At 45.5% G+C, this 24,342-nt stretch overlaps 1 protein-coding gene across 4 annotated transcripts in view; it reads left to right on the top strand.

Moving 5' to 3' along the window:
• CSMD2 (CUB and Sushi multiple domains 2) overlaps window positions 1–24,342 on the top strand; it is a 549,151-nt gene that overhangs the window by 520,565 nt on the left and 4,244 nt on the right. For all 4 annotated transcript variants that reach the window (XM_048825804.2, XM_075121410.1, XM_048825805.2 and 1 more), the window contains 10 exons: window positions 1,782–1,955; window positions 6,128–6,201; window positions 8,181–8,292; window positions 11,410–11,589; window positions 12,260–12,325; window positions 14,430–14,591; window positions 15,359–15,471; window positions 17,222–17,309; window positions 21,152–21,290; window positions 23,095–23,272. In XM_048825804.2, the coding sequence (XP_048681761.2) occupies window positions 1,782–1,955; window positions 6,128–6,201; window positions 8,181–8,292; window positions 11,410–11,589; window positions 12,260–12,325; window positions 14,430–14,591; window positions 15,359–15,471; window positions 17,222–17,309; window positions 21,152–21,290; window positions 23,095–23,254 (1,268 nt within the window). In that variant the 3' untranslated portion in view covers window positions 23,255–23,272. The remainder of the gene's footprint in view (window positions 1–1,781; window positions 1,956–6,127; window positions 6,202–8,180; window positions 8,293–11,409; window positions 11,590–12,259; window positions 12,326–14,429; window positions 14,592–15,358; window positions 15,472–17,221; window positions 17,310–21,151; window positions 21,291–23,094; window positions 23,273–24,342) is intronic.

A 24,342-nucleotide genomic window follows, 5' to 3' on the forward strand; every position in this document is an offset into this window, starting at 1 on the left:
TTAGAGATAGTGACCCAGTTGTTAATACTGTCCATTAAAGGTGTGCCTGATGGGAGATGAAACTCATGGTGGGATTTTATACATTGTTTCTCAAATAATGGGAATTAGCTATTGTCTTAGATCAGGACATGGGTGGTCAGACCTAGCGGTGAGAGCAGGAGTCTGATGCCTGGAACCAGAGGTCAGAGGCAAAGTCAAGAACCAAGCCAAGGATCGGAGCTGGAATCAGTAACAGGGATGTGGTGTAGAAGCAGGGATCTGGAACAAGCAAGCAGGGCAAGAACACAACAGGAAGTCAGGAATCAGGAAAAAGGCAGGTCTCAGGAGTCAGGCAAGAAGACAGGGGTCCAATGTTGCAACCAGCCAAGGATTCAAATAGTTACTCAGGCAAATTCCTGTGCCTCCTTCTGACTTAAATAGTGAGTCTGAGCCAATCAAAGAAGCCAGTTGGGAGCTTTGTGGGTGGTGCCTAAGGTGACCTAGGTAGGGTTCACCAGCCCACACTCCCGGTTAGTACCAGTAAGCTGGTGGGTGGTGGCTGTGGTCTGAGGACTGTATGGGGACCCAGGCTTGAGACCCTCCCCCCCCCCAATCCCTCACAGCTATGTCTGTGCCTCAGTGAGAAATCCTTGTCCCATCCTCACAAGACAAGGACTTCCCAATGGGGCATTAAACATTCATATGGGTTTGGAGACCTAACTCCAGTGATTCTTGACCCCAGGTGAAATCCTGACCCCACTGAGATCAATGGGAATTTTACCACTGACTTCAGTGAGGCAAGGGTGTCACCCCATCGGGACAGAGTTGGATGGCAGCATGCTGGCAAAAAGGAAGAAGTATAGCGCTCTGAATGATAGGGCCAGGAGTTTTGGGTGCTCTCCCCATCCCTGCCACCTGCTTGCTCTGCATGTTAACCAACTGCTGTGTGCCTCAGTTTCCCCTACTGTGGCAACATGGAGACAACTCATCGCCACCTTAGAGGGGTGGTGTGAAGATAATCGATCAGGACCCAGCTTTCCAAGCACTTAGCATGCAAAACGGGGGCCAGATTTTCAAAAGACCCCAGCACCCACCATGCACCCAATGCGCAGTGCACTTCTGAAAGTCTGGCCCTGACTTAAATGCCTCAGTTGGAGCTGAGCTCTTCTGAAATTCTGGCCCCTGCGGCATGTGAAGGCCTTGTATGAAAAGAGCCCCGTAGTGTTACAGCAAGCCTTGGAATGTGCAGCAAAGGCAGGGCCCTGTGGCTGGATGAAAACCTGTGTGTGCGATTAAATACAGATTAGTGAAACAGCTCAAAATGATAAAGCCGGATTTTAGCTTTGAGTATTTGGCAGCTGTACAATAGCCATTTTCATATTAAACAGCACAAAGACCTGACCTTACACCTTTCCCCGGCTATTATATAATTAACGGACTTTACATGTGACATGGCTCTGCATGACAATTTGACACTGTGCAATTAAAGATACAGTCAAAGTTAAGCACACCATTGTGGAGAAAAAAGACCAAAAAAAAAGGATCCAAACCGTCTGTTCCTCCTCCCTGCCAGGAGATGCTGGAAAGTGAAAGTTAATTAAACAGTAATTGACAAAAAGACAGAAGTGAGCAGAAAGCAGCCAGCGTACCTTCTGCCACTAGTAATTTCCTGAGCCATTGCAGCGCTTGAAAGCTGGGGTTGGGAGTTTTTGGCCATTAATAGAATTGTCTTTAACCCATTAACACTATTTGCCTTTACTGAGATTCATTGCCATCCTCTGACTACCCTTTGGCTTTTCTAGCTGTGTTTTGTGGTGATCCCGGGACACCAGCTCAGAGCAGGAGAGAAGACAGAGGATTCACTTACCGCTCATCTGTTTCATTCTCCTGCCTGTCCCCACTGGTGCTGGTGGGCTCAGCTCGGAGGTTCTGTCAGTCTGATGGGACATGGAGTGGAACACAGCCCAGCTGCATAGGTAAGGGGGCATCCTGAATCTGACTTCTCATTCCAAACCTTCAACTGTCCCTTCCCTCATCAATCTACTCAGTTTCTCTTCTACAATTTCTCCTACCCCCTTTCACCTACTTACTCGGCCCTGTCCCCTGTGGATCTTTTTCTGCAGAGAAGACCAGTACATGGCAAACTCACCTTCCTTCTGCTAACTTGTCAGTCCCTCCTCCCCATTAAATCTCAGAACAGATCTGGGTATGGGCTCACCTCACTTGCAAGCTTCCCAGGCCCCAGATGCTTGCTCTGCCTATTGGCCATCCGCACCGTCCATCCGTATTTCATGGCAAAGTCCCAGTCCCTGGAACCTGTGGGAGATTTTTGCTGTTGGGACCCAGGGCCACATTTCCAGAAGTTCTCAGCACCCACAACTGGGGCCAGATTGTCACAAGAGCTCCTGGTGGAACAAAGTAAAGTGCAGCGTGTGTGTCCTCTGTAACATGCTGCATTTGAATGGGACCCAAAATGGCAACTGCTCCCAGCAGAACAGGAGACCTCTGGAAAGGTAAAGGTGCTGTCCATAGAACACAGAACCATATGAGTTACTGTGCATAGCTGTGGAGTTGAGCTGCTGACTTGGATACAAATCCCCATATCCCTAACATATTCCTTGTCTGTCACTTCCCAGTGGTTTCCAAGGCCCCACGAAAGCTCAGAGCAGTACATAATCATTAGTAGTCGTACCATTCTCATCTGTTTCTAGCTTCAGTATTTGACTCGGGCCTCTGTGGCAATGAATTCCACGGGCTGATGACATGCCATCTATCCCTCTAACTTGTCCATCTAACTATTCATTTCTAATGCCACAATCACCTTATTATCCAGGCACCAGGAGCAAAGAAGCTGCATTGCTCTAAATTTACCTGCCATCAGTCACATCCTTGGTCTCATATGTGGGTTGGTGTGATGAGGAAAAACTAATCAGATTTCATTCGACCATTCATGATGTTTAATCTAGCAAGTTAGCCAAGTACACATGTACCATTAGCTATGCATGTAGGCATTTAACTACCACAGTTGGGTTCGCCTCCAATGTTTCATCCCTTCTCCACGATTACTTATTCAGGGCCCTGTAATATACACTCAGGATGTGGCATCCATACATTTGGAAGAGTGTAGCATTGAAGAGCGCAATAACAGTCGTTTGAATTGCCAGAGAAATTTACTTTCATACTTCAAATTTGTCTCCCTAATACAAATCACAGGAAGGGAAAAAACTTGTCTGCCTGTGAAAACCTTGATCCAACATGTCTATTTCCAGTCCAGGCAGCCGATAAAAAAGCATTATTTATTCAGATCCCATCCGATCTTGAGGTTCATTAGATGGCCGGGCTCTCAGGTCCCCAAAATACAGCCTGGAGACCCAGATTTAATACACCTCACCTGGCGTGATCCGTCAGCCTCCACCTCATCTGTGGGATGGGACTTCATTTTAGTTAGTTAGTTAGTGAGTTTAGACACTCTGATTTATCTGGGGGCCTCCATCAGATGCCATGGAAACCGCACTGGTGATAAATGACAAAAGGTCAGCAGAGCTGAATAAGTGAAATGAATTAGCTTGTGTGTTGCAGCCCCAGACCAGCTGCACTTTGTATCCCTTGTTTACTGACTCAGTGCAGTTCCCAAGGACCTGCAGAGAGCTCAGGGAAGCACGTAAGGATGCTGTATGGAGAGGCTGATTAGTCAGCTCATAAGGAATAAAAATTCAGGCCTGTTAGTTACAGCATTGGTGTGCCCTTTTCCTCTTAACTGCCATGAGGAGAGGGAGTGATCTCTGCTCCTGCTGTGTGTTTGATTGTGAGGGCTTTTCTCACTGTGTGTGTTTCCTATGTCTGGATACATCCGATTCATTTGAGTCTCTTTTTAGCTAAGGGAAAGAGTTACCAGGGAAGGTTTGATCCCGCTCAGTGCGGTTCAGAGTGCTTCACATAGCAGCTCAGTGTAAACCGGCATGAAGAACAGGCTCGTGGCCACAGGAGACCCCGATCCGGCATTGTGGAGAGTCTGCATGCACTCCTGTTGTCTGTTGACATCTGCCTGTCCTGTGCACTTACACCAGGCCCTCACCAAGCTGTCTGAGCCCCTGCTAGTGCTAGTGTGGCTAATGTCGCAATCACACTCCCTTCTTTTTATCCTGTGCTCCAGCACCCAGGGAGCTTGTGACTTACTTCTGCTCGGTGCACATGGCGATGGCTAGTGTTTAAACTTCGGTGCATCTGTGCACTGCCTATTCCTGCTGAGCCCAAGTCAAGGACTCGGGATCAAGGCCTGAATGCAATGCCCATGTACATTGCCCACAGCCGATTTTTCACCCAGGTCACCTACTGATCCATCCTAGCCGCTGTGCTCAGCCCATTGCTGGGCAGAGTCTTAGTCAGAGCTGCTCCTCCTGTTCCAAACATTTCGCCCATTCTCAGCCCACTGCAGGAGAGGGGGCTTTTCAGCTTCACGCTGTCCTATCAAGCTCATAGGTTCACAAAAGCACACAGAGTCTGCAAGGTAATGGCACTTTGTCAGCCAGTACTGCTTCCCCCATGGATCCAGCAGGGGACTGTCCATCCTCAGTATCTTTGCTTGTGTGTTTGGTTGGTTTGTTTTTTCATCTCCCAATCAGCCTTGCTGCTGCTACCTATCAGGCAGGGATTACAGCTTCTTTGATCAGTTTGGAACTCGAGGACAAACTTGATACATTTCAGCTTTCATTCAACTGATTCACAGCTCTTGTCTTTGCACTGGAAGAAGAAAGTGATATATGCTGTAATGACAACGGCAGGTATTTCTCCTGACTTGCATGTATCCATCTTCTGATGGATTGAGACTAAACTAGGCATAAAGAGAGATTATGTATCTGAGATGCATTAACATCTCCAGTCACCATCAATCACCATGAAATAGCAGGGTTCTGAGATGAGCGTTCGGTGACAGAGGCAGCCGAGCGGAATCCTGATGGAAAACCACACCGAGCAACTTTCATAACACTGCTTGTCCCCCGCAGCAAGGCAGAGAAGATATAAAGGGAGCTAGCACCTCTCGTAGGCCAAAACCAAAAGGTCATGTCGGAGCACAATTGCGTTGCCCATGGGTGACCCAGTACCATAATAACTGTAGCACAGATGGGACTTACATGTCAAGACTGGGACCTGTTTCACTGCAGATTATTGTAGCAGAATCCAGCTATTCCAGGGCGGTGCATGGAACTTGGAATCTAACCACTATTATTGCCTGTGTAAACCCTGCCTGGAGCATTAGAAAATGAGATTGAACAAACAACCCTGTTGATAGAGAGAAAATGACCAATAAACCAAGAGGCTGCACATCAATGCGCAAAGTGACAACATCTCGGCATCGTCCAAACGGCCCGGGAAGGGGTTTTGTAATACTTGAAATGCCCAGATGGGGGAAACATTACCAATATGCCTTTAAAAATGCTTGGATCTCCCATCCCACCCGGGCAGTGATAATGGAACGGTCTGTTAGACGTTCTGTGGTGCCAGGTGCAGCTGGGGGAACTGTCTGTGTCTCTAAATTAAGATTGTGGGTTGGGTCCTGCTTACCCATGGGTTTAAAGACACTCTCTAGAGGTGGTTGAAAAATGGGATTTGGAGGAGGATTTTTTACCCCAAAAAATGGTTCCTGTTTTAAGTTACTAAATTTTTCCAACCACTCTTGCACTTTCCTCAACTACGGCCAGGTGACTTAGGAACTCCTGCTGTAGCTTTGGTGCACGCTATTGGAATGCTCCCAGGCCAGCCTGGGATGCCACGGTACCTGCTTGTGCACGGATCCCAGGTCTAATAATGTACTGAATCAACTGTTGCGAATGGTGTGTAGAACTGGAAAAGGGAGGGAAATATACCTCACTGGTGGATTTTTGTCTTGTTTATTTTTCCCTGAGGGGTGCAGTGGTTCCCGTTACACTGTGTTGGACCCACCACAGACTAAGAGACAGAAATAGTTGTTTAATTCTCTCTGATGGTACATATTAGTTCTGTCGCAAAATACATAAGTCCCACGTGAAAAGGAAGGTGAAACAGCTGTAGAGCAAGCCGGGAGGATGCGTAGCTCTGGAATGGATTTCACTAACACCCTCAGTCTCTGAGTCCTTTTAATATTGCTGTGTTCATTTTTTTTCTATTTAAGATCCAACTCTCACTACCTGTGCAGACCCTGGTATGCCGCTCTTTGGAATGCAGAACAATTCCCAAGGTTATCAGGTAATGTAATTACCATCATATCCCTGTGTCACTTTCTCCATTACACAAGTACAAGTTGCGTAGACTCTGCAACCTGTACTGTTGTCGGTTAGCGCTGACTTGCTCAAGAAGTCCCTGGGACCTCAATTAGACTTCACGCCTATGGGCTCTTGCCAGAGTGTGCAATGATTCCACAGCGAACCTTCAGTGTGTTTAAGTATTAGATTTATGGTGTTAATTACGCTGCTAACTAAGATTTATTATTAGTGGAATTAGTATTAGCATTGCATGCCCTGTTTCCATTACTTTAAAATCCAAATCACTTAAGTGGCTTTACTAATCTCAGGCTTGATGGGGGAAGAAATCAATGTAATGTCCTGGAGAGATCTCCTCCAGGTTCCACCTGTGCATTCCCATCCTGTGTTTTACACAAGACCCCTTACATGCTAGGGTGGGATATGAGGAGGGATTAGTTAATTGGATGTGGGCTTTCCTCCGAAAGTGGATTTTTTGAGTAAAGCTGCTAATTTGTTACCTTGATGCAGGGGTTAGTGTGTTAATTCTAGGTCCTCATTAATACGGAGATGCCGCAAGTGTGATTTTTTTTTTTTGGTAAGTGGCGTTGGCGAGATTGCTGAGCCACACTGGTACCCATGCTGTGAATGAGACTGCTCTCTTGGGCTGTGTTAAGGAGAGCCGGCCATCATCAGCCAGGTGGAACCCCGCAAGAGCCTGCACATGGCAAAACATCACAAAATCAGAATGTTTGTAGATTGGCTGATGAGGAGGTGGTACTGTGTGGGAGAAACTGCAGGGGAAAATCTTATGTTACTTTTGTCCTTGTGGGAGGCGGAAAGATGATCAAATGTGCCAAATTTCCCGTTGTCTTTGAATGTTGAGCCTGCAGAAAAGATTAGTAAGCACCCACACGTGCAAATGCCAGGAAGTTGTGATAATTGGAGTCAGAAAGGTGTGTACACCTCAATCAGTCATTTCCCTCTAATCCCTGTGATCACGGGTGAAGTCCTGGCAACATGCCCATTTGTCTTAAGAGCGGGCTAGGATTACACCCCACTATGTATCTTGAACTTCCATGTAAAAAACTGAAATAATGTTTCTGATAGTTTTAGTTTGGGGGGTTTCTTTAATGATCAAAATGTTTAAGCAACAAAAACCCGCCAACAGCAAAAACCAACTAAAAAAGAGCAGAGTTTATACAGAATTTAGAAGTGAAAAGTGCTCTCTCACTTTTTTTTTTTAATTTTTAATGTATTCTGTCTTTAAAAGGAAATATTTGCTTGCAGTGATGGAAACCCAAAAGAAATAGCATCATGCTAGGAGCCTATGAAAACAGGACCTGAAACTGACTAGTCTGGCTTTGCTGTCCCTGTAGAACAAAATGTGAAAAATAAACAATAATGGTGTAAAGTAAATTAGATTTTTAGAATCCTTTTCAGGGTCCATAAGTCAAGGTGGTATCTATAATGTAAGTAAGGGATGTTTCCTATTATCATTATTTATTTTGAATGTCACTTTAAACATTTATCATAAGGAAAATAAACATTGTTCCTTAAGGCAAGGACCATATATCTTCTTGTGTGTTCACACTGCACTTCGCATAATGGGGCCCTCATCTTGACCAGGGCTTCTGAGTGCTACTGTAATAAATAACACCAGAGTAGGTGAAACGTGGACTACACATTTTAATGACATTTTATTCCTGGATTTTTTTATGGATACAATTTTGATGAACGCTGTAATCAACATTTTGAAAAAATTTCGATCAGTTGTAAATAACTTGTGATGCTGCTAATTTGGGGGTAATTGTATGACAAAAAAGCCACACGTGCCTCTGTGAATGGAGCAGCACTTTGCCCACTTAAGCAAATGCAGAGTTTTTTCCAAGATCTCTGAACACTCTGGGACTGGCGTAGAACACAGTGTGTGTCAACTGGTCGATTACACTGGACAATCCAGCTCTTTATCTTTTGTCGCGATAGGTGGGAAGCATCATGTTCTTCAGGTGTCAGAAAGGATACCTGCTGCAAGGCTCAACCACTAGAACATGCCTCCCCAACCTGACGTGGAGTGGAGTACAGCCGGATTGTGTTCGTAAGTGTCACGGGGAAGCTTTGTCCGTACTACAGACTCCTTTGTCCATGTCAGCGGGCTTTACACAGCAAAACTTTGGCCGTTCTGCGTTAGAGGCCAGGGGGCACTGAAATATCATATGTTCTGATTCTCTGTTTGCAAAACCGCAGGGCACTTCTCTGCTGACATGGATACAGCAGATGAGAACAGCCAGATTTGTTTTCTGGTGTTTTTTTTTCCTTCAGCCAAAGAGTTTGATCTTGTGCCGAGATGAGGCTTGGTGTGTTTCATACTTTTGCAACTGTGTTTAATGGTCAAGACACAGAATCTCAGGCTGGAGGGCCCAAGTAATACTCTTCAGCCAGAAGACCACTTCAGTGGGATGATGTTTCTGTAGGTCTTGAATAAATTGTAGTTTATCTCATTCAGTTCTCCACCATCTTCTCCCTGTTATACAGGGAGGAATTTAATTCAACGGATTGAGCTCTAATTTGGTATCGCGGCATCTAGCGTCTCATCAGAAATATTAGAATTCTTCTCCCTTCCTCTTCTGGGGTGACTTATTACCATGATCTTATCCAGTTAATGTAATTCTGTAAGGCATGTACTACATACATTTAATTAATAACTCTATATTGGCCCAATGTCGACGGAAAAGCTACACAATCTACAAGAACTAAACCTGCTGAGGGTATGTCTTGACTGCAAAAACAAGGTGTGTTCTTAACTCAGGTTAAAACGGCACTGAAGTCCCAGTAACTCAATTTTTAATTCAGGTTAGCAGCTTCAGTTCAAGCCTGCTGGGGAGTCTGGAGTTGAACTCAAGCTGCTAACCCCAGTTAAAAGCCAAGTTGCTGTGTCTTCCCTGCTGTTCTAACCCAAGTTAGCTCACGCAGGTTTAGAAAGCGGCTTTTACTTGCCGTGAAGACATACGTTTACTGTGGTGCTGGCGGGCTGTGCCACGCATGGTGGTGCCTTGCAACACATGGTTGGGGACACGTGACTTTAATGCAGGTGTCTCTTTCTGTGCGCTCTGAAGATGTTGAGATGCCCCACTGAAAGTTATACTGTAAGCATGGGCCCTTAACTGAGAATGGAAGCAATCAGGGTTATGTGAAAGCAGGTCCTTCGATGGGGTAGGGATTGGCAATTTGTGGCATGGAGCACCTTATTACTCTTCCTTTGAGCTGCGGATGGAGGTGGGGAATCTCCTATCAAATGTGGATTGGGATTTTGTGCTATTCTGTTCTACTCAACTCATTACACTACTTTCCTTACCATGCTGTGTGAACACCTTCAAACACTGGGCCTCACGCTGAATTTAACTTCAGACCAGTGGACTTACTCAAAGCCATAAATTGCTTTGAGCCCGATCCCGCTACCATGGACATCCATGGAAAAATTCCCAATAAGAGCTGGATCAGGCCCTTTACGGGACAGGAAAACATCATTCATAGCCCAGTTCCCTTTAATCCCAAGGTCTTGTTCTCTCACTCCCTTGCTCCTAGAGTTCTCTTGAATGTGTTCTTGGCCTTCTTCAGTAGGTTATTTCAGATGTTTATTGTCGTTAGGGCAAAGTGTGCCTACCTGACGTGGCTTAATTGGGCATCAGCCGTTAAAATTCCTAACATGGAGAATCGGAGGAGAAAGATGCAATTGTGTGGTGTGTGGCTGCTTTGCCCTGGCAGAGAGCAGTGTTTCTCCTTAGCTTACCTTTGTAAATAGACTAGATCATACACTCACCTTCCTTGCTGCTGGACTGGAAGACACTGAGTATGAAAAGCAGCTACGGGTGTGAGTGGCAGTTAGTTGCTGCTCTTATGAGAGTTGAAGCAAAAATGTTTCTGTTGCTTGCTTATAGCAGGGAGAAAAACTGACTTGCCATCTATCAGTTCTTCTTGAAGCCTCCTCTCCACAGGAGTAGAATTAGGTGCAGTTACTCTAATTTACTGAAAGCCGAATTATCATCTACTGATTAGCATAGAGCCAGGACTCCTACATAGTTACCTAGATTTACCATTTGATTTTCGGGGTGACTTTGGGCTAGTCATTTCTCTGTCTTTGTTTTCCCATCTGTAGAATGTAGATTATAATAACAATAATACTCACCACACAGGGTCTGTTGAGGCTTCATTCATGTTTGGAAAGTGCTTTGAGATCCACAGAAAGGGAGAAATAAGTGGGAGGTTTGGGGAAAGCTTCCTACCAATGAGATGATTAGGTTTGTGTAGTAACCCCCTGCCCCTAGGAAACTGTGGTATGTTTAACAACAGGGCTGCATAGAGCAGTAAATCACACACACACACATGATCTCATAGATTTTTAATATCTAAGGGCCAAACCCTGAAAGATTCTGAGTAACTATGGGAACACAGATATTCAGCACCTCTGAAGATTTTAGGATGACCAGACAGCAAGTGTGAAAAATCGGGACAGGAGGTGGTGGGTAATAGGTGCCCATATAAGAAAAAGCCCCATGTATTTGCTCACGTGCCTGCTGACTTCAAGGTGCAAGGTCTTGCAGAGCGGCAGGAGAATGAGCTAAATTCTATTCTGCCTTGTGCATCGGCAAGGGCCTCTTCAGCACAGTTCCAATTTGCGGATCTTCGTACTGAGGAGGACCTAAGAGGTGTGGGATGAACAGGGCTCAGCTCTCAAATCCTTGGTAGAATTGGAGGCGCCACTAGCTGGGAAGCTCGTTCGTTGACTCGTAAACTGATGGCGTATCGGAGAGTGAACTTGAAACCCGGCAGTGTGGCTTTTTCTGCCCACAGATGTGCACGTCTGAGGAATCCTACTGTTCCTTGACACCATTTGCAGGAGTGTTTGGGAGTGCACAGGCTCTGGTTCAGGAGACCTGCTGAAAGTGGCACTCTGCGTTCAAACAAATGGGCGTCCAACTATTGAGGCAGGCGTCTTTGGCCTGTTGAATTCACTGTATCTGTGAGATGCCCAACTTGGTCATCTTCACTGAAGGGCTTCAGAGAGTTTTAAGCAGGACAAAACTTCCTTGGGTTCAATCCTGACCGCACTGAAGTCAATGGCAAAGCTCCCACTGATTTCAGTGGAGTCAGGATTTCACCCCTTGTGTCGATATCCAGGCAGGTCTTCTCATCTCCACCCTTTCTGTTTTTCCAGCTCATCACTGCAAACAGCCAGAGACCCCATCCCATGCTAATGTAGGTGCCCTAGATTTGCCCTCCTTGGGCTACACCTTGATCTACTCCTGCCAGAGTGGGTACTATCTCACAGGAGGATCCGAACACAGAACCTGCAAAGCGGATGGCAGCTGGACAGGGAAACCACCCATTTGTCTTGGTAAGAGCCCTGAGCCCGCAGGGAGGGAAGGGACTGATTGGCTTGGGTTGTGTCTTGGAGGCACAGGGATGAGCAGTTGTGATCCAAGGGGAATTTGCTGTCTCACAAATTCCAGGATACATCTGAGAGAAGCTGGCAATAGTCTTGTTGTTTTGTGACTGCAGGTCTTGTATAAACGTATAAAGCCTGATCCAACTTGCGATGATGTCAAGGAAAACACTGTCATAGGCTTCAAAGCCAGGTGAATCAGGTTTTTTGACACCAGGGCTAGCAGCTAAAGGAGAGTCTCTGTTTTACCTACATTGGCATTTGGCTCTGAAGAACCCTAGTTAAAGTCCCAACAGAAACAGACTCCTCACAGAGATGCAGATGGATAGGAGGGGAATTCCAGATCCCAGAGCTATTCCAGCTATCAACAGGCTGTTTGGGAAGCCGTTTGGGGTACCAGTTACTGGGGGTGAGCACACACACTGTGGGCATAAGAAATGGTAGCTCGATGTTTCTCTTCTCTTGCTGCTCCTTTCTGAGCTGTAACAAATATCCAAGCACTGGGAAACGAGTGTGAAGCGACTCCCACGCATAAATCATGCATTGCCACAAGGGAAGTGATTAAACCATACTTCAGTGTCCCGTAATATTAATTGGCTGCATTTTTGCCCATTCTTTTTAGCTGATATACGACCTAGCGGAAGACCGGTTGGCACTGCCAGGGATCCACCCCTTGCTAAAGTGTCAGGTACTGTAGCATGGCTATTTATGCTGTTGGAAGCATTGATATTCAGTTTTAACACAGAAATGTGGAAATAGAAGGTGGCAAGAAGCAATCTCCAGCTCCCCTGCCTTTCCCTGTTATCAAATCGATCGGAAGGCTAACAAATAGCTTTTAGATTGTTCCCTGCAGTTCTTTAAACTACAGGGCTGGTGGAAACACGCAGAGTCCCCTAACCACTGGGTTCTGTGGTAGGACCACACTTAGACATCCGTGAGAATCACAGCCCAAGGGAGTTAGGCACCTGGCTCCTATTGAATTTCTCTTTTGCGCCGCTGAAAATCTCTTATATGCCTTATATGTCCCCTCGGAGTAGAGCTGGTCAGAATTTCTGAGTCAGAAACTTTTTTTTTAATGAAAAATTGTTGTTTTTTTTCCATAAAGAAAACTTACCTGAAAAGCTGTATTGTTTGGGTGAGGAGTTATTTTTTATTTTCCAGTGCTTTGTCAAAACTGGAGATTTCAAAATATCAGAGTTTGGTTTTTTTCCCTTTCTCTCTCCTCCTTTTTTCCTTTATTCCTTTCTGCTGTCAAATACCATAGACTGAACCAGGGCTTGGGGGTTTTCTCACTTTGTTTTTCTTTTCATTTTCCTTTTGCCACTTTTCAAAACTTCCTCAGCACTGGACAAATTGCAGACAGAGGGGCAAAGGGACAAATTAAACTTACGTTTTCCAAAATTGGAGCCATTCCAGGGGCCTTGATCATTCATCTCTCCTGTTTACTCTCTCTGGCACACAAGTTAGGCTCCCAAGGAATGAAACGTTTTAGTCTAATGGAAATCTTTTGTGTTAGTATAGGGGTATCTGGGTGAAATTGAATGGCCCTGTGTACAGGAGGTGAGACTAAATGATCTCTTCTGGCCTTAAACTCTGTGAAAAGTTTGGAAATATAATATGGATCAAAGCGACAGTTTCACTTTTCCTTTCATGCTCCTGGGCAGAAAAAAAAAAAGAGGGGGAAAAGGAGGAAGAGGGGGAGATGCTAATTTTTTCAAAACACAAATTGTGATAATTTTTTAAAACATGACAGGTGGGTCCATGTTCGAATCCTGCAGAATGGAAACCACATTTTTTCACCATTTTTTACATGAGCCCTTTGGGGGAGAACTTTAAAAATCAAATGTACTCTTTAGAGGAAGGATGCTCTCATGATTAAGGCCCTAGTGTAACACTCAGGACTCCAAGGTTCAACTCCCAGCTCTGCCACAGGCTCTCTGTGGACCTTAAACTGCTCTGTGCCTCTGTTCCCAATCTGTAAAATGGGCATAATAACATTTCCTTTCTTCTGCATTTTGTCTGTCTTTAAATTGTTATTTCTTTGGCTAATACACTATGGCCCAGATTTTTAAAGGTACTTCAGTGTTGCTGTGCTCAGCATTGCAACACTTAACTCATTTAGGAGTCTCAAACTCATTTTCAAAAGAAATGTAGCACTTAGGAGTCAAAATCCCTTTGACAATCAATGGGATTTAGGCAAATGAGATTTAGGCTCATAAATCACTTAGGCCTTGTAATGCTGAGCACAGCACCACATAAGTACCTTTAAAAATCTAGGTCTGTCTCCTACTATGTGTATATACAGCCCCTAGCACGATGAGTCCTCAAACCCAACTGGGGCCTCTGTGCACTACTGTAATACAAATATTATTAATACTTTTGACATTTTGTGCTGTTTGTTTTCTTTCTACCCTTCCCCCACTTGAACAAGGAAACCAGACTGATCAGTTTCCCTTTAGCTTCTAGTCCGTTACACTTTGTGTTTCTCATGTGTTTAGCGAGATCTTTGTGCATCTGAGTTTCCAAACGTGACAAACAATTTTCTATTCATATTCAATTTTTTTTAAATATATTTTTAACCCAGCTGAAATTGCACCTTTAAATAAATTCATTCCTGCGGATCTACCTGTTGTTTGCCTTTTTTTCTGCCTGTTGTTTGTCGTCTTTTCCTCCCAAGGGATGTTCACAATATTATCAATCATCCAACAATATGATAGGATATACCTTGCATTCATTCAGCTCTGCTCAAAACCCCGTCTTTCCTCCCCACCCCTCTTTCTTACTGTTTCCAGTTCCCACTGATGTGTTTGCAAAGAATTCCCTGTGGAAAGGCTCCTATGAATACATGGGAAAGAAGCAGCCCGCTATGCTCTCTGTCACTAGCTTCGATCCCACTACCAGTAAAGTCAATGCTACTTTGATAGACCACAGTGGTGTGGAACTGCTGGTATCAGGTAAGGAGTTCTAGCACAGTGGCTTGTATGGATCCACACTCACCGTGGCAGGTGCAGTCAGTCTCTCACACTGAAACGGTGGCCTTTGGAGTCACAAACTGAAGCAGTGTTGTTCTGTTTTGTGAATAATATTGATTGCCTGCTGGATCTTCAACAGAACAGCTGAGCTTTGAAACCTCCGCTCTTTGTTAGCGTTAAAGAGACGGAAACCAAGGAGTTGCTACATCTGGAGTTGCTTGTATATAAGATACAGACTTTTGTTTGCTCTGATTCCAGCTGAAAGCCAGTCCTGAGCTCATTCTTGGGTCCCTTCACACTGCCGTGGCAGATTCACAATTAGTTAATACAAATGAGGTAAAAAGGCATAAACACCTCCGCCTCATTATCCTCCGTTCCGTGCTTCTTATAATGAACTGGTTATAAAGCTTAAACAGTGACAGGCTAGGTTCTTCCCGTCCTCCAGATGGTTTATTATCCTGTGGAGGTCTGTGGGGTGGTGTTTTGTTCTGGTTTTATCGCTTCGCAGTGACACTTTTATATGGTGCAGGAGTTGTTTCTTGCTTTGGGAAGAAGCAATTATTGTGCCACCATCTCTGGCTCAGGTAGAAAATTCTCTTAAGCTACTTTTATAAATCCAGGCATTATTGTCATCTCAGACTATTTGTTTCACTGGCTGAGCCCCCGCACCTCCATATCGAAATATGGCACCTGACAGGTTTGCTAGACCAAGAATGTCTGATTGGTAAAACCCCTGTGTCCTTTTCCAGGCATTTACAAGAGAGAAGACATGCACTTGCTTCTCCAGGTTTATCAGATAACAGGACCGGTGGAGATCTTTGTTAACAAGTTCAAGAATGATAAATGGGCTTTAGATGGGCACGTAAGTATATCGGCAAATGTGTACTGTAAGTACAAAACTCTCTTGCGTGGCAGTGTGTGTTAGTGTAGCAGCCCCTTCATGGGTTATCAGCAAAGTCTGACATTGAGAACCACAGCACAGACCTCTGCCACCTAAGCTGAAAGAGTAACTCACTTAGCTGGTAGCAGTAGTAGGTTGTTATCCTCTGCTGTTAAAAAGGGATGCAACGCTCTCTGCCAGGGCATTAGATTAACATTGCACAAGCAGCCTTTCTCCTATCACTTATGGCCATAAGGCTTTTCATTGCCCAGTGTTGTTAAATCTGCATGTTCTCCAGATAACACAAAAGGAGTAGCCAAGAAGGTTCATTCCAGCTCAGCATTATGTCTCGGTTCAACATCCAAAAGAGCTAATCTTTCCCTAAGGACTTGGCTTCCCACACCAGCTTTTGTCTCTGATAGCTTCCCTTGCGCCTCAGAGGCCTCCTGGAGCTTAGGAGGAGGCTTCATCTGACTGACCCATGACCAGATGCAGCCTTGGCTCTGGCTACCTCTGTTATCTGCAGTGTGTCAGTGTGTGCAGCAGTCATTACAAACAAGATTCTCTCCCCCCCCCCCCCCCCCCCCCCCCCCCCCCGCCAAGGGACAAGTTGTTGGGTTGTTCGGGGTTTGTTTGTTTTTTTTAAATGCTTTCAGCTTTCTGTGCAATTGAACTAAATTAATGCTATGCGTAAACTTGGAAGAGATTGCAAAGACGAAGCAAGTTCTGCTCGTAAACAGGTGGCTAATGTGGCGTCTCGGGTAAAATCCAGCTGCTGCATTTCTCAAGCTGCTGTTGGGAGCCAAGTCCTAAACTTCATGTGCTGCGTCAAACCGCGCATTCCAAGGGTCTGGGTACTTTGCTGGTCTTGTTTTAGGGCAGACTCAACAATCGGTTGTTTAGTGCCACTCTGCACCTTCAGCTAGAACCTCCTAACAAACAAGCACTTTGCAGGCCTTCAGGACATCCAGTGGGGCATCCGTCTCGCTGGATGCCAGTATTCTATGCAGTGAGAGAGTAGAGCAAGACTACCGAGAAAATCCATGGCGGGCTTCCATTCTCTCAATAGCTACCGCAGTAAATTCGCTCATTTTACACGTCACAGGATTATGTTTCGAGCTGCCATTGCTACAGACTCCATCTGGCATCCGAGAATCACGTTGGGTCCTTTCTGCATCTCCTCTCCTCACTATAAATGTTCTGCAGTCTGAAACTTTAGCTGGCAATTGCTAGCCAAAGCAGAATAGACTCCGCTCATTCACCCAAAGCTGGGTTGGCTCTGCAAGACCAACAGGAACAACCCACTGGTTTTGGCAATGAAGTCAGCTGCTGAAAATGCTAAGATTAGATTTCACCCCTGTGCAAAGGGCCAGCATGAGACCTTTACACCTCTTGAACTTCAAAATAAGGCTTCGATTGAAATTATGTCTGTGCTCCCCATGTGGCACTGGGGTGAATTTCACCCTCAGAAAGAATATACATTGAACAGGAGAGAGTGTCATTTGTATGTGGCCACGCTTCTAATGTTAACCAAGCATATCATTAATGTTAAAATCAGCTGTTTAGCTAAGTTGATCTTTGTGTGAGTAAATGTGTCCAGGCTTTTGCCGCACACTGTGCTTTGAACAGATTTATGGCCTCACCACAGGGTTGTGTTACATCTGCAGTAAGATGCGATGAATTTTTGAGATGCCATTGTAAATATGATTTATTTGGGCTCCCACGATTACAGGTCTCGTCTGAGTCGTCAAGCGGCACTTTTGTATACCAGGGCTTTGTACGCGGCAAAGGGTTTGGGCAGTTTGGCCTTCAGAGACTCGGTAAATTTTATTTTATTATTATCTCAATGTCCAGATGGTTTAAGCTGGATTTCGGCATTGGTGAAAGTTTGGAAACATGAAGAGTTTGACCATTCCTGCATTTTGGTTTTCAAATATACTGGGCCCTATCTTCACGTGGTGTAAATTGGCTTAATCCAACTGATGCTAGTGGAGTTGCACTTATTTTATACCAGCTGAGGATCTGGCCCAATATTCCTCGCTGCTTTGGCTGTTGGATCTGTCCATCTTTTAAACATCCGTGCCTCGTCCCTTACTCTCAAGGCAAGTAGGCTTGCTCCTGAAGCAAGGACTGACCTCTGCGTTGGTGATTTCATGCAAAGGATGTCTAGCCTTTCCAAAAAAAAAAGTATGTTCTTAACTCAGGTTAGCTTACTCAGGTTAAAATAGCAGTGGAGACATGGAAACTCCTCTTTTAACTCAGGTTAGCAGCTTGAGTTGGAAGCCAGGCTTCCCTGCAGGCTTTCACTTGTGCTGCTAACCTGAGTTAAAAGTTGTTGCCATGTTTTCACTGCTATTGTAACCTGAGTTGCGCCCAGGTTCAGAACACTCCTTCTTTCCAGTGTCGACGTTCCCTTACATCCACGGCGTAAGGCGGTAGCTTTCCCTATGGCAGGGGGATTGGCTGAGTCAGAGGGCAAAACACACCTCTTTAAGGGTAGCAGAAAGATAAATATCGATCATGAAGCCAAAGGGAAAGACAAGCCATGTGGTCTAGTTGTTAGAGTAAGAGACTGGAGCCAAGACTCCTGTGGATGAAATCTTGGCTATATTGGAAGCAATAGCAAAACTCCCCACTGCCAGCCAGAAATCATGCTAACCTTCACAACCTGGCCACGCAGCCCAGGGAGTGAAGTTCAATGGATTGAGGACTGGACTGGCAGCCGACAGCCCTGAGGCGTGGCTCTGTCACTGTCCAGCCTTGGGCAAGCCACGCCACCTTTCTGTGCCTCGGTTCTCGCATCTGTCTAAAGGGGGTGAAACTACTTTCCTGCCTCGTGGGGGTGTTCTGAGGACACAGTCAGGACTATTTCTGACATGTTAATGTCCTGTAGTGGTGGGGGCCTTTGCAGTACCCGGGTACAGCAGACAGAACTGGAGTCTTTTCAGAGAGAACTGACTCTTAGGTTTTCCATCAGCTGTTGCTTGCTAGTATCTGAGGTATGATTAGCCTGCTGTTACTGCAGCGCCGTGCATGACAACATAAGCAGCCGCCCCACTGCTCCTGTTCCGCCCCTGTCTGCAATCACCCAGTTGCTAGCGGGCCAGCACTAACATGGGGGCCCAGGGAACATGAGCGGTACTGGAGACATGTGCAGCCTCTCACCTCTTACTACACCACGCTCAGGAGACCCGAGGGCTGTTTGTTCATTATAGTTCTCTGTATTTTCCCTGAGTACAAGTACCCCATGCAGATGCTAGTTGGCTCCTTTCTGGTGTCGTATGTCCAGAGGGCTCCGTCAGTAAAACGTTAAGGAAAGTTTACAAAGGGGTTCTTACTTTTATTGTAATATGCCAATTTTATTATCTTGTATTTACACGGAGCACCTTTCCTTCCACAAACACCCAAAGGACTTTACACACTATACATAGACTCACGCTATGCATTAGAGATGGGCCCATAACAGAAATCACTCCTCCCACCACTGAAATGCAGCTACCTCTGGGGTGAAACTTGTCTCTTGAAAATTTGGGGGTATAGTTTCTGTGCACCAGCCCACAGCAGGTGATGTTTGAGACTAAAACTTGATGCCAGTGTTTTCAAATGTTCATGCTTAACGTGAGTTACCTAAATCCATATTGAGGCACCTGGAAAGGTGACTTGGTTTTCCAAAGGCATTGAGAATGAAGGGTAACATTTTCAGAAGTGCCTGACTTAGGAGTCCAAGTGCTGTTGACTTTTAGTGGCTCCTGAATAACTTAGGTACTTCTCAAAATTTTACCTGAGTACCTGCAGCGCCTGTTGATTGCCGTGGGTATTCCAACAGCCCAGTGCCTCTGAAAATCAGGGCAATTTTATTTATGGTTGTATATCTCCTTGGCTCCTTTTAGAAGCCCATTCTTTTCTGAGCAGGCTATACCCTTCCCCCTAAGGGATCTATATAAGAGAGAGACAAACAGACTGCCTGCCCTTAAGGTCTCAGCCCTAAGTGTGCTGGGAGATCCTGCAGAAATAAAAGCCTGCCCTCCGGACACAACCAGTCCAGGGGCATTGTGCAAAGTCCTCCGTGAACAGGTCAACCAAAGCAGTTCTTGTCAGACAGTCCCCCGGTGGGGGCAAGGAGACAGTCGAATGATGAAGCAGGATTGTTTCTGGACCAGGTTTCCTTCAAAACTTTGGTTCGAGGGTATCAGCTATTTCCTTTCTCTCTTTTTTTTTAAAAACAAGCTACAGCAATTTTCATCGCTGTTTTATGTACAGAGCAGCGTTAAGCCAGCGCTTCGAAAACTCTGCAGTTTATTTCCATGGCCAGGTGCCAGCTCTCTCTGAAAGTAAATGTGTTGCATTCAGTTCCCACCACTTGCTCCCCAGCCAAACCCAGGAGAGACGTTAATAAGCAGTGACTGGCAGATTGGTGTTGAGGGCACAGGTCAAACTGGCTCCTGAGGGGAACTTTGGAGGGGCTCTTAGGAAACACCCCTTCCTCTGAAAACCAAGCCCTTTTTGCTGCTTCCCGTTCACCCCCTGAACTTGAGGCTCCCAGAGTCACTAGTTGCTTTAGAAAATAGAGGCCTTTACTTTTAGACTTTTTTTCTACTTTATTCATTTAACAAAATACTCCTTTGACAGTAGGTTGGGTGCCAGCCGGAGACTTGGGAGACCTGGTTCAATTCCCTCCTCTGCCACAGACCTCCTGTGTGACCTTGGGCAAGTTACTTAAGCCCAAATCCTCAAAGGCATTTAGGTTCCGAACTCCCATTGAAATCAGTGAAAAATGGGAGCCCAAATATCTCTGAGGATCTGGGCCTTAGCCTCTCTGTGCCTCAGATAATCATTAAAAAGCAGTTCATAGCCCTGCCCTGCCTCACAGGGGTAGGTGAGGATAAATTCATTAAAGGTTGTGAGGTGCTCAGATGCTACGGTTGTGGGTGCCAGAGAAGTACTTTAGAGAGTACAGAAAATGGTTTGAGAGACACCACTGATTCTTCTTAATGTTTTCAGGCTGGGATTTTCAAAGCTCTGGTGCTAATGCGAGGCACCGAAACGAACAGCCCTCTTTTCAAATGGGAGGTTAAATTTTGAAGGCACACCTGGCACTTAGGCACTTTTGAAAATATTATCCTACATGTCTAAATGATTTAGGAGCCTAAGTCCCATTGGCTTCCAATTGCATTTAGGGTATGATTTACAGAAAGCACCTAAATCTCGTTTTCAGGAGAGACATAGGCACTTAGGAGTCTGAGCAGTCAATGGGATTGCAATTCCTAAGTGCCTAAGTCACTTTTGAAAATGGGACTTAGCCTAAATCACTGAGGTGCATTAGAAAATGTTCCCTCTCGCCTGTGTCGGGTGCCGTGATTCCCGTTCCCCTGAGAACCCTGCCTTTAGGCACTGACACTTCAGCATTCTGGTGTTGGTATTTTTACTTTACTTAGATCTCTGCTGTGTGGTTTGGTTTTTTTAACCATGAAGTCAGTGTTGAAACCTCAAACTAGGCAACATTATGCATTGTACGGTAGCTGCAGTCCAGCCTGTATATGAATCCAAAACTTTAAATTACCTTTACGCTGAAGCATGGAATGAACTTGTTCTAGCATAACTTGAGCAAACCCCAGTTCCCAGCAGCTGTGGTTTAAATGTATTTACTTTCGTTGTGTTTCAGACATCAGCATGATTGAAAATGATCCAGAATCAATAGGACATCATTTTGCATCAAACAGCAGTTCTGTGGCAGCTGCCATTCTTGTGCCTTTCATAGCCCTGATTATTGCAGGGTTTGTGCTTTATCTCTACAAACACAGGTAGGTTTCAGGAGCGAAGCGATTAAAAAAACCTGTTTCATTGCTGGGCTGTGAGGGGCAATGTATGGAGAAAATGGGATCGAAAAGAGCTAGGTGCTGAGGGGAATATTAATATTTCCAAGCTTAGCTTAAGAGAACTCCTGATAGTTCTGCTTTCTGATGTGGTTGGTAAGGTGAGGAAATACTGTAGCAGCATATTTGCAAAGAACTGGGTAATTTAACAACTTCTAAGAAGATTTATAGCAATGCCAGATTAGATAAGGCAAGCACATCTCATGCTTCAGAGTTTAAGACTGATCCTGCCGGTGTTGCAAAGAATTTTTTTTCTCAGGATTGGTGCTTTACAGTGAGAGTTGTTGCTTTGGTTTGAAACTTCATGTATGTTGGTCACTGCAGGAGATATGATACAGGACTTGCCTGCCCCATGGTCTGGTCTAGGATGGCCAATCTATGTTAATGATGCCTTTGGGAATCTGGGCATTGCAATGATAGGAAAGCTAAGGGTGAGATTGTCAAAAGAACCAAAGGGGTTTAGAAGCCCAAGTCTCAGAGAATGCTGGTGGGATTTGTGCTGCTCATCATCTTGGCTGCTTTTGAATGTCTCCCCCTCAGTCCATATGCTAGTGACCTGAACATAATTGCTCGCTGGCTTTACGCAAACGACAGATATTTACATCTTGGTAATGCTAGTCCTGCACACCACCCGGGGATGAGTCCTACCCCTACTGTGAACCGAGACGCAGCAGTGGGAACTTGTGTCACTGAATGCTTGAGAACCTGGCCTGGTTAAGCGTAGTTGAATTACCCACAACTCCAGCTGAGGACAGTGGAAGTCCCAGTTGCTTGGCACCTTTCAGGATGACCTTGCAGGCTCAGCAGCCTGCAAACAGATTTCACCTTCCATTGTTTTTTTTGGTTTGGATCCATTACTATTTCCTCACAACTCTTTGTCTTGAAAAGAACAAGATGAACAATGTGGTGGATGGGAGAGCTTAGTCTTGTTTTGCCTTGCAGCAGGCAATTGGGTGTCTCTGAAAAACCTCAAGTCCCGATCAGATAGCAAGACCTCTTTTACAGACCTGTCCTGCTCGCGATTCAGGGCCAGATCCTCAGCTGGTGTAAATCAGCGCAGCTCTATGCAAGTCAATGGAGTTATGCTGATTTACACCCACTAAGCATCTGGCCCTCCATTCCTGCTTAATGCCATTGGGGCACCACCAATGAGGTAATATTGATCCAACTAAGGAAGCACCATAGATATCCTGCAGGCCATATGGGCACATCTGACCCTGCTCAAGTGTAGTGAATTCATTATTCATCATTCATATCTTTCAGTGAGACTAGGTGGGTGAGGTAATATCTTTCATTGGACCAACTTTTATTGGAAGGGACTAGCTTTTGAAATTCAGAGAGCTCTTCTTCAGGTCTGCGGTGGTTAACCAGAATGTCTAAGCTAAATACAAGGTGGGACAGATTGTTAAGCACAAGAGGTTCACATATACTGTAGGAGACCACTTAAAATGAAGTAGGCAATAAACACCTCTGCAGTCATAGGATAATGGAGAGTTAGCTGGCAGTGGGGTGTGTTACAAATTGTTGTAACGAGCCATAAAACCAGGGTTTCTGTTATGTCCATGGTTTTTAGCATCCAGCAGACACTATTTAATTTAAGTTCCCAGGCTCATCTCTGAGTCCTTTCAGTGTCATTTTGGCTCAGCATCCAAGCTGGGAGAAATGGTCACAAGCCAGATACCGTGAGGAACTAGCTGTGATCTCTTTGGATTCTGTTTCTGGCACCCTGCAGGAGAAGACCAAAAGTACCATTCAACGGTTACGCCGGCCATGAAAACACCAACGTCCGAGCAACGTTTGAAAACCCTATGTACGACCGAAACCTACAGCCCACAGACATCATGGCCAACGAGGCGGATTTCACTGTCAGCACCGTGTGCACGGCGGTATAGCACTCATCCTCTCGTGCGGTGAGTGTGAGAAAAGAAAATACTTTGATACTAGGCTGTTGAAGGCACCCGCAGATCGGTCTACCTCCATCTATCTCGTTGGCCCAGCCGGGCTGCAGCAGTCACCATTAAAATGCTAATGTTATTATAAATAGGGTCTCTTTAATGGTGACCACTGTCTGTCTAAACTGACCCACTGTAATCCACACATGCAGTTTATACAGAGCCTTGCTTTTACTTCAACCCAAGTGCCGTGCTGTTAGTTGGACTGAAATGGGCATCCATTCACAGGCAGACCCCTGTTTGCCTGTGAAAAACTAACTTTTAACTGGCATTTTTTGGAATTCTAAGTCCAACCTCCCCCACAAGAGGCACATGCTCACCCCTCATTTTCCTCCTCTGCCCTTTTCCCGCCAGTGAGGAGAACAGACACCTGGTGGTGGTGCGAGGCGTGAGGGGTGGCAAGTGAGTCCAAAATTCAAAATGGAATCATTCCCTTCATAAAAATAAAAAATTACAGGCAGGGAATCTCGCCTAGTGGTTTCAGCAGGAGGCCTGAGTTCTAGTCTCTTGGGAATTCGGGGAGCGTGACTAGCCTTGCGGTGAAGGCACTGGATTGGAACTCAGGAGATCAGGACTGGATTCCTGGCTCTGGCACAGACTTTCTCTGTGACCTTGGGCAACTCACTGAGCCTCTCCCTGCCTCAGTTCCCTCTGTACAATAGGGATAATAGCCCTGCTCTACCTGCTAGGGGCATTGGGAGGATAAATACATTGCAAGATTGTGAGGTGCTCAGATGCCGTGGTGGTGGGGCCCAGATAAGCACCTAACAGTTAGAAAGTTATTACAGTCAGATCTGTGACTCATCTCAGCTTTTGTTAAGGGAAGTAGCGACAGGTTCAGTCAGTCCACTCCGGTGCTTGATCTCAAATGTTTGGGAACCCATCACTGGCAGGCAGATACACCAGGTTGTTATACAGGGGAAGAGATTTGAGATAGTCCCCAACACCCTAGATCCAAACATTCAAACACTGGATCTCATCACTGCAGTTTGGTTCCATCTTTAAGCAGAGGCCGTGATGCTGTTTCT

Source organism: Caretta caretta, chromosome 19, assembly GCF_965140235.1.
Source record: "Caretta caretta isolate rCarCar2 chromosome 19, rCarCar1.hap1, whole genome shotgun sequence".
In the NCBI taxonomy this organism is placed as follows: domain Eukaryota; kingdom Metazoa; phylum Chordata; order Testudines; family Cheloniidae; genus Caretta; species Caretta caretta.